This window comes from Dipodomys merriami, unplaced genomic scaffold, assembly GCF_024711535.1.
Source record: "Dipodomys merriami isolate MVZ:Mamm:240054 unplaced genomic scaffold, mDipMer1.0.p SCAF_8, whole genome shotgun sequence".
NCBI classification, from domain to species: domain Eukaryota; kingdom Metazoa; phylum Chordata; class Mammalia; order Rodentia; family Heteromyidae; genus Dipodomys; species Dipodomys merriami.
In genome coordinates, this window is record NW_027206401.1 from 13,959,513 (window position 1) to 13,969,785 (window position 10,273).

At 42.5% G+C, this 10,273-nt stretch overlaps 1 protein-coding gene across 3 annotated transcripts in view; it reads right to left on the minus strand.

The window, feature by feature from the left end:
* Adgb (androglobin) overlaps window positions 1-9,639 on the minus strand; it is a 112,346-nt gene extending 102,707 nt beyond the window's left edge. For 2 of the 3 annotated variants that reach the window (XM_070010897.1, XM_070010896.1), the window contains exons 1-3: window positions 9,509-9,638; window positions 2,636-2,780; window positions 691-783 (exon numbers count right to left, since the gene is read on the minus strand). In XM_070010897.1, coding sequence (XP_069866998.1) covers window positions 691-783; window positions 2,636-2,780; window positions 9,509-9,582 — 312 coding nt within the window. In that variant the 5' untranslated portion in view covers window positions 9,583-9,638. Of the gene's footprint in view, window positions 1-690; window positions 784-2,635; window positions 2,781-9,508 lie in introns of all 3 variants that reach the window. The other variant, XM_070010898.1, reaches the window with a different exon arrangement.
* Between the last annotated feature and the right edge of the window lie 634 nt (window positions 9,640-10,273).

A 10,273-nucleotide genomic window follows, 5' to 3' on the forward strand; every position in this document is an offset into this window, starting at 1 on the left:
ATTTCATTTATTTTATTTAAAATGTTTTATAAGAAGGCATTTAAAATATTTTCATGGATTGAGAGGAACCTATTTTCCCATTTTAGTAGATCCTTTTGAATTGAGTACCTTCAATTTTATCTATTAGCATGGACAAATTGTATTTTCTTACATGAATATCAATGCTTATAAAGGCTGAAATTTTTGTGGAAATAAATTTAATTGAATCCATGAGTAGGTATAACAATCAGGTCCCCTACGACCATTGGACTAGTAATAAATACTCTAGCCTACTAGTTTTCTGGATAATAAATGAAAACAGGAGCATCAGTGAGGGAAAATGGCGTCGGTGTATACTGTAACAGGAAAGAAGAGATGAGTGTACTTAACACGCAGACTAGGATGTGGAGTTGTATAACATGTGAGTGAAGGTTTTGTGGAGTATGCTGTTGGTGTGATTACTGTATTACCCAATACATTAAGCATGGTTGGACTTGTCTATAATCAAAGCTAGATCTATAATCTTGTCTATAATCAAAGCTAGGGAGATCTAAGTAGGAAAACTGCAGCCTGAGGCTAGCCCCAGGTAACAAACTCAATCCAAAGAACAACTTTTTAATAAAGTTTCAAAATGGTAATTTTTTTAGCACAATGATGTTTTATCTTTATAGCTAATCCAATATTTTATTTAAAAGTAAAAATATTTCTTACCCGACTAATTACAAAATCCTGTGGACGTTTCCAGGAGTAAGGTTTCAATGATGATGGCAATTCAATCTTTCCTTCGGGGTCTTCAAAAAAATGCTATAGAAAAATAAATTTAGGGTTTTTTTTTTACTCATATAGTTTTATGAAAGTAAAAGCAAAAGAATAAAAAGTGCATAGACCTGAACAATCCACAAGCATCTACAGAACAATGTGTACAGATGTCCCTAGAGAGTACCATGGAGTGTCTGCACAACACTGGATTGAACAATTCTGTGATCATGTGACCTTGATTACTGAGTTGGATATTGATTGTAAGGGAAGTGTTACAGACAGACATGAGCTGCTTTAGAACACAAATTAGGTACAGTGGGAAAATGCTTTCAGATGGGCCAGTTATGGCCTTACTTTCCAATGAAAATATTTCGTTTAATGTGAGTGAGAAGAATGAAAAATCACTGACTTAATGTTCAACTGCTGCAATTAAAAACAGGAATGTTTAATATTAGGACTTTTGATCTTTATTTATTATTAATGTGTACCAGTCCTGGGGCTTGAACTTAGTACCTGGGTGCTATCCCTGAGGTTTTTCACTCAAACTTGGTGCTCTACCATTTGAGTCACAGTTATACTTCGTGAATTGGAGATAAGAGTCTCATGGATTTTCTTCCTCTGGTCTGGCTTTGAACCACAATCCTCAGCTCTCAACCTCCTGAGTAGTTAGGATTATAGGCTTAAGCCACCAGGGCCCACCTATTAAGTTTTAGAAGTGGTTTGGTTCTTTTGAGAAAATTACTCTATGGGTTTGTATGCAGTTGTACAAAATAATACAATGAATGCTTGTGTTCCCTTCACCCAGTGTCTCCAGTGGTGACTAAAATCCTGTAGAACTGTAGTACAGTTATTGACCTTAAAAAGCACCACAACAAGGAGAGCTTCACAGTCACCTTTTTTCCCCCCTCAAGAACATTTATTACATTGTGGAGACCAGAGATCAGGCTAAATATAAGACACTATAAGATGCCAGCATTTTGAAGACTGCAATGACCACAGAGATTATTCTATGAGAAAATTTCATATATTAATTTCTACTTACTAATGCAAGATTCAAAATGATACAAATTCAGGGGCTGGGAAGGTAGCTCAGCAGTAGAGTACATGCCTTGCAAAATGATACAAATTCACTATCATGTATGATCATTTACAGATAAAATTATTTGAACACATTTTATACTTAATAAAATATTTTGGGGCTGGAGACATGGAGGATGTTGTCTGGGACTAATACATGAATCACAAGAGTCCCTTCAATCCCTTCCCTGGGTGCTTCTGGGACCTCACCAGCCTTGAGGGGAATACAGGATAACCATGAAAACCACAAAGTTGCTCACTGTCCCTGTCTTCCTGAACTCAGGTAAAGTATGGTTTTTCCATAATGTTTTTCCATACTGATATCCCACAAGCATTTTATTCTTACTTCCAGTAGCTTTTCCTTTAGGGATTTTCCTTCCCCAGTACCCTCTGAGTTCTGAGAATTCTTACCTTCTGTATATCTCTAACTGCCTAGGATTTGAGAATTCATGTTTGCATATAATCCTTTCTTTGGACCTCACTAATTGACCCATACAAAGGTTCAAAAAAAGAATCAATGAATTACATTCTTGGGCATCTGAGACAGCTAAGTAGAAACTCAGTGTTCATTAAAAAACAGAATATATAATCTACAGGAATGCTGAGGGCAGAGTTATTGGTAGTAGTAACCCAAAGCTAGAAACTGCCCACATGATCACATTGCCAAATAATAAACAGACAAGCATTTATTCTTAGGAATATTACTTGGCAATAAGTAAAACCAGAATATATAGATCCATGAGAGGAATGAATACATTTGTTTGTTTACAAGTCTTATTGGAGACCAACGTGAGAGTTCGTCCAGACCAAGTCTACTTACAAATACTGGACTCTTGCCGGCTTTGTCTTTTTCTTTACCACCTTTGCCTGAGTCCCACTTCTCAGCATTGATGTCAGCTTCACTCCACTCTGGCCAGATTGGGAATTTACCTCTCTTTTGTTCACCAGAACCAGATGGTGCATTTCTGCCAAAAGGGGAGATGATAAAAAGTATGAATGTGGGATAATTTTAATTAAAATCTCTTGAAACAATACTGGATAAACTGCAGGCCCTAAATTTAATTACCTTGTTAGCAAAGCAAGTTAAATACATTTGTCTATAAGATGCCGGCATTTTGAAGACTGCAATGACCACAGAGATTATTCTATGAGAAAATTTCATATATTAATTTCTGCTTACTAATGCAAGATTCAAAATGATATAAATTCACTATCATGTATGATAATTTACAGATAAAATAATTTAAACACGTTTTATACTTAATGAAAATCTCTTGCATTTAAAAATACTAACAGGAGGGGGGAGGCTGGGAAGGGAGGTGAAGGGTAAACAAAGGAGGAGGCTGCAATGCTTGGTAAGAAATGTATGCATTATCCTGCCCATGTAATTGTAGCTCCTCTGTACAGTATGTTCTCAAATAAAATAAAATTAAATTAAAAAAAATAAAAAATAAAAATACTAACAGCTTTTAGAATATCAGCACAAATACAATTTTAATCTTCTAAAAGGACAAAGAAGTTATTATTTTGGAGGCACAGAAGTCATAAAAGAAGATTTAGGAACTGGTAATATTGGGAAATAAATGTCAAGTTTTAGAAAATTCATACCTGTAACAATGAAAACTCATTTATTCACAGTTTTGTCATCTATCAATAGAGTTCAAAGATAAATACAATAGAAAGAAATGCAGAATTTTATTTAGTTAAAAAAATGTCAGCTGGAGATGTGGTTAGCAAGGAATTTGGCCAGATGCTTAAAGAAATCCTGGATTGTGTTATGTGCAGAATGTATACAAGACCCTCTGAAGATGTCCCATGCTCATCCTGGCAGCCATGAATGTGACTTTTCTATTATTTTTTGTCGGCATATGAGATTGCTGAGCTTAAAATACAGAGATTTGGTAGGTCTGGTTGAATCTCATCAACACCTAAAAGATAAGAGCTTTCCATGGGCTGACAGAAGAGGCAGGGAGGAAAGAGGAAAGGATCGGAAGCATGGGAACTCACCATTCTGGTGCTGGCTTGAAGATGAGGGAGAACATGAGAGAAACATTATAATCTGCTTCTCGGAGTCTGAGGATGCCGTGCACCTCTGATAACAAGAAAGGAACTGTAACTTTTTATCTACAGTTGAAAAAGAACACTCTGGACCTTGGCAAGGCTTTGGAAACCTTTAGGGAGAACATAGATGAACCCACTAGAAATTCTGAGCTATGAAGTAGTGAGATTATAGGGGAGTGATGCGTTAAGTCACTGAATTTGTTAAGCAGCAATAGAAAACTAATTTAATCACAATGCAAATAAAAAAATTTAAAACCACATAGATGCTCAACTTCATTATTCATTAGAAAAATACAAAATAAACTGAAATGAGACACTATTATAATAACTAGATAAAAAGACTATATATTAAGTTGGCAAGAAGGTAGAACAGCTGCAACTTTCATATACTGCAGGTGGGAAGATAAAATATAGAATTTTGGAAGATAGTCCGGGAGTTTCTTTAAAAAACTGAGCAGCCAAGCACCAGTGGCTCATGCCTATAATCCTAGCTAATCAGGAGTCTAAACTCTGAGGATCACGGTTCAAAACCAGGCCAGGCACGAAAGTCCATGACACTCTTATCTCCAATAAACCACTCAGAAAACCAGAAGTGGGGCTGTGGCTCAAGTGGTAGAGCCTTGAGTTTAAGAACTGAGGGACAGCGCCTAGGCCCAGACTTCAAGCCCCACGACTGACAAAAAATAAATAATTGAGCATATATCAAGTGCAAAATCCAGTCATTCCAGTCCTAATTTTTTAATCCAAGAAAAGTATACACATTTATTCATATAAAACATATGTAGAACTTGCACAGAATATTTGTTTGGAACAACCTCAGTGCTCATCAGAAGGCACCTACATACACATATTGTGTAATATCTGTACAGTGGACTCTAAATATTAAATCATTGTGGGTGAAATTTTATATCCATCAATATAAAACTCAAGCTAAAAAGTAACTGAAAACAGAATACTGGGGAACAGGGTTAGAAAATGACAAGAAGAAGGAATTGTCCAGGGCAGAATGAAATGGTTTGAACGGTCCATTACTAGGATATGGTTTTGCTTTCCTGTGTACTGTGATATATACAATGAATTCTTGACTTCATTCTCTCCCCTTCCCCTCTTCATTTGTCTAACCCTCTCCCCTTGGGGAAGGGGTGTGTTGAAGGAAGGTGAAAATGTTGACGGGGTTGACGCAGATCAAGATGTACTGCATGGAGAAACTGCTTCATTAAATGGCAAACCAAAGTTCCATACATATCCTACAAAATTAAGAAAAATGAGGGAACCGGTATGTTGGGAGGGTTGGGAGAATACTGATGATCAAGAGGCATTGTATTTATACACTGCTTTGCTGAATGGCACAAAAATTAATACATATCCTACAAAATTAAGAAAAGTGGGGGAAGGAGTAGGCTGGCAGGGGCAGGTGAGAATGTTAAAAGGGGAGACACTGATCAAGACACAGCGAATTCAGGAACTGTTTTGTTGAATGCCAAGGGGCCCTCTGTACAACTACTTAAAGACAATACAAGTATTTAGAAAAGTTAGCAAAATGCATACTTCAAATCATGCAAGTTATTATGCTAATTTCATATCACTAAACCTATTTAAGAAAGAAAGAGAAGAGAAGGAGGAAGAAGAGGAAAGAGGAGGGGAAGAGGGACAGATACCCGAGGGGAAGAGAAGGACTATGAGAATTTTTTAAAGTATAATAAAAAATTCACATCATTTCATGACAGCAATATTATCTGTTTCAGACTCAAAATACATTTAAATCTACATTCTATTACATATTTGATTGACACAGCACATTCTGTATGATATGTTTTGTCTGCATAGAGATCTAGTTTGTTAAATATCCTGCAAAAGGGGCTGGGGGTTTAGCCCAGCGGAAGGGCGCCCACCCGGCGCGTGCAAGGCCCTGGGCTCGGTCCTCAGCCCTGGAAAAAAAAATAAATACCCTGCAAAATTTGGAACTGAGGCAAGGTCAAAGTTGTCCTTATAAGTATTAAAAATGAGTCCATAGTTAGCAAACATTTGTTTGATGATCTTTTTTATCAACAAAATAACTTTTTGGAACAAAAACACTTATTAACCATGTACTTTGCAAAGATGATAAAAGTATTAAAAAAAAAAAAAAAACCTATGTTAGCGGGGCACTGGTGGCTCATGCCTGTAATCCTAGCTACTCAGGAGGCTGAGATCTGAGGATCATAGTTCAAAGCCGGGGGGGGGGGGGGGGGGGGGGGGGGGGGGGGGGGAGGGAGGGGGGAGTATCCATGAGACTTATCTCCAATAAACCACCAGAAAACCCGGAAGTGGCCCTGTGGCTCAAATGGTAGAGCACTAGCCTTAAGCTGAAGAGCTGAGGGACAGTGCCCCCACCCAGAGTTCATGCCCCACAACCGAAAAAAAAAAAAAAAAAAAAAAAAAAAAAACTAAGTTAGCCAGGCCTGGCAGCACATGCTTGGAATTGCAGTACTCAGGAGGCTGACACAGGAAGGTTGATCATGAGCCTAGACAACATTGGGAGATCCTATCTCAAAATAAAAATCTGTATTAATAAGATTATGCATTTAAATTAAAAATATTATGAGATTTTTTTAAAAAGTCAAGGAAAACTTTATCTAGTACCAAGAGCCACTGAAAATTTTAAGCAATTGAAAAATAAAGCAGCTGCATATGGTTTATACAGAGACCAACATATGTTTCTATTGCTTTAATTAGATTATTTTATAAGAGAAACAAATTATAGAATAGGAAAGGTTTAATAAAATGAGGGCTTGGAATTTTGTTTCTATAAAGTCTGCTGTGCAGTCACAGGGCATGACTGTAATTGTGGGGGCAGGGGGAGGCAATTTATTTCTGCCTTATACAATCTGGAATGTGTGCTAAAACACTCCTGAATAAATAAATAAATAAATAAACTTTTGAATAAAATGACACAATGGACTTGAGTCAGGAGTATCTTAAGTTATCCTTTTCAGATAATCAGATATGAATGAAAACAAATTACAAATTAAAAGATGTTTTCTAAATTGAAACTCATTAAAGCCAATTTAGTGTGTTGACCTTGAAGTCCTCTATTTCTAGAAAAATTATTTAAATGGCAATGGGTTTTAAAAGTTTAAATTTTTCTTTTCTTCCAATGCATTTGTTCTTGAGTGAATGAAGTGATTTAATAAGATTGTTTCTATTCTGAAACAACGAAATAGTAAGAACAAACAGCAAAATAATTACCATACTGCAAAGGTGAAAGTAAAGAAGGTTAAAGAAGGTTATGGGAAACAAAGTTAAAGACAAAGTGCTTGATTAGCACTGAACAGAACTGATGGACATTGCTTCCAATTGAGAGCTTGCTGGGAGGACACCTAGATTTGGATGTAGTTGAGGACAGTGTGAAAATCACATAAACATAGGAAAGAGTATCCTGAATTACATTCCAGTGGCGAGTCGTATTGCTGGATCACAGGTATAATTTTAGTTCTTTTGAGAAATCTCCATACTGCTTTCCATAGTGGTTGCACTAGTTTTTCCCACAGACCATTTGTGGTGTGTGCTCTTGATGGCCATTTTGACTGGACTAACCTCAGTATCATTTTGATTTGCACTGCCTTTGTTGCTATGGGTATTGAGAATTTCTTCATATTGACTGCAGCTAAGCTACAAAAGCAGTCTAGATGCCTGCAGTCTAGATGGATCAAGAAAACAGTATATGTACATGTGTGTAGACACATTTTTGTTACACACATACACACTTATATACATATATGTATATGCATCATCTGCAGGAAAATGTATACAATTGTAAAATGTATGGACAAAGGTCACGTTTCCTCTCATGTCAAGACGTAAAGATAAAAAAAGATAAACACATGTGTGTGTGTGTGTGTGTGTGTAAAGACGGAGAAAGAAAAGAAAACATGAATACAAATTTGATCTGTTGGGAGGAATGAGGGAAAGAGAATGGCTGTGTGGATATTAAATTGTGCCCTGCCTATGTACAAACACTGCGGAAGCAAAGTCACTGAAAGCTGTTGAATAAAAGGAAGAAAGTAGAATAAGGAACCCAGACTGCCACTCCTTTAATGGAAGCTACCATGTTTCACAATTCCTCACCCTCAGAGGCACACCAGGGACTTGAGGATGATTTACACTCTCCGTCTCACTCTCTCCTCTCTCTTCTTCCATCCTCCTCCCTCTGTGCTCTAGCTCTCTTTATCTTCCTGTCTCCCTCTTTCTGTCCTCTCCCTTTTCTTCCATCTCTCTCTTCTCTCTCCCTGTCCTTTCTCCTTTCCTCCCCTCTCTTCCTCTTTCTTCCCTTTTCTCTCTCTCCTCTCAGCTCCTCCTCCTCTCTCCCCTCCTCTCCTCCCTCTCTTTTGTCTTCTCTTCTCTCTCTCCTATCAGTCTTTGTGTCTCTCTGTGTCTCTGTCTCTTATCTGTCTCTGCCTGTCTTTCTTTCTTTTTTGGGGGGGGGGGGGTTTGGTCGTGGAGCCTGAACTCTGGGCCTGGGCACTGTCCCTCAGCTCCAGAGCACCACTTCCGGCTTTTTTCTTTTTGCTTTATGTGGTGCTGAGGAATCGAACCCAGGGCTTCAGGCATGCAAGGCAAGCTCTCTACCACTGAGCCACCTTCCCAGCCCTCTGCCTGTCTTTCTCTTTCCGACTCTCTGTCTCTCTGTCTGTCTCACACTCATACAACACACACACACACACACACACACACACACACACACACACACACACACACACACACACACACACACACACACACACACACACACACACACACACTGGGGTCACTTAAGTTTTGTCTAGGGCCCTGCCTCAGTGGGCCAGGAAGTCCAGGACGATCAGGCCAAGAGCTCGGGATCTCACTGGTGGAGTTGGGGGTGGGGGAGACTCGGTGGAGACTGGGGAGTAGGGAGGCAGGCCCGGCTCCGGGGAAGGAGGAGGGAAGGAGGAGGGAAGAAGGAGGGAAGGAGGAGGGAGGAGGCCGGAGGCTGGGCTCCGGGGAAGGAGGGGGGGAGGCCGGGCTCCGGAGGAAGGAGGAGGGAGGAAGGAGGAAAGAGGAGGGAGGGAGGAGGAGGGAAGAAGGAGGGAAGGAGGAGGGAGGAGGCCGGAGGCTGGGCTCCGGGGAAGGAGGGGGGGAGGCCGGGCTCCGGAGGAAGGAGGAGGGAGGAAGGAGGAAAGAGGAGGGAGGGAGGAGGAGGGAGGCCGGGCTCCGGGGAAGGAGGGGGGAGGCCGGGCGCCGGGGAAGGAGTTGGAGGGGGAGGCCGGCTCCCGGGAAGGAGGAGGAGGGGGGAGGCCGGAGGCCGGGCGCCGGGGAAGGAGTTGGAGGGGGAGGCCGGCTCCCGGGAAGGAGGAGGAGGGGGGAGGCCGGAGGCCGGGCTCCGGGGAAGGAGGAGGGGCCGGGCTGGGAGGGCGGCGAGGACGGGAGGAGGAGGGGCCGGGCTGGGAGGGCGGCGAGGACGGGAGGAGGAGGGGCCGGGCTGGGAGGGCGGCGAGGACGGGAGGCGGAGGCTCCCGAGGCCCGGGGCGGGAAGGCCGGCGGGACCCACGCGGGGGGCGGCGGAGCGGCGGCGCCGGGCTCGAGTGCGCGGCCGCGGGCCCCGGGCCGGCGAGGCGGGGGGAACGCGCCTTACTCTTTGGACTTATCGGACCCGTGCGCAGAGTTGATGCGATGCACCTCCTTCTTTTTGGCTTGTTTGGAAGCCATGGCCTCGCGCGGCGCCAGGCGGGGCCGAGCTCCGAGCTCCGAGCTCCGAGCTCCGAGCGCCGCGCAGGCCGCGGACACCGCGTTTGTGGTTGCCTGGAGGCGGCGCCGGCTTCCGGAACGGAACGTGGGGCGTCTCCATGGCAACGGGCGTCCCCTCCCTCCCTTCCCCCCTCCCACCCGCTCAGGTGCCCGACTCCAACCCGGAAACCGAGGACCGGACACCAGGGCCGGGACTGGCGGCGGGCTGGGGCTGGTGGTAGCTCTGCCGTTCCTGGGTAGTTCTGCCCGGCGTGCCTTCGGAACCATAGCCGTATTCAAAGCTCTGTCTTGGATGAGCAGTTATTTGAATCCGGGTCCTGTGCGAGTCCCACTCAGGTCTTTGCTGGGATACTCATAATATGCCCCCCCCCCCCAGCAAATATCAAGGATTCATTATAAACACAGTTTGGCATTAGCTTAAAAAAATTGGATCAGGAGGTACAGGGGGACGGATCCCCACATGGCAGGTGTCTGCTCTGTGGTAAGTAATCAGTTCTTAGGAAAGAATCCATTCAAGCCATCCAGTCGAAGAGCCCTTGACACACACTCTCTGGTACCAGACAGCAAAGAGCCAGGTCACCTCATGGCCTGTTAAGGTTCTGTGTTACTACTGAGTCTGGGGCTCCATTTGTCATCTTGCTTTGGGCAAGAT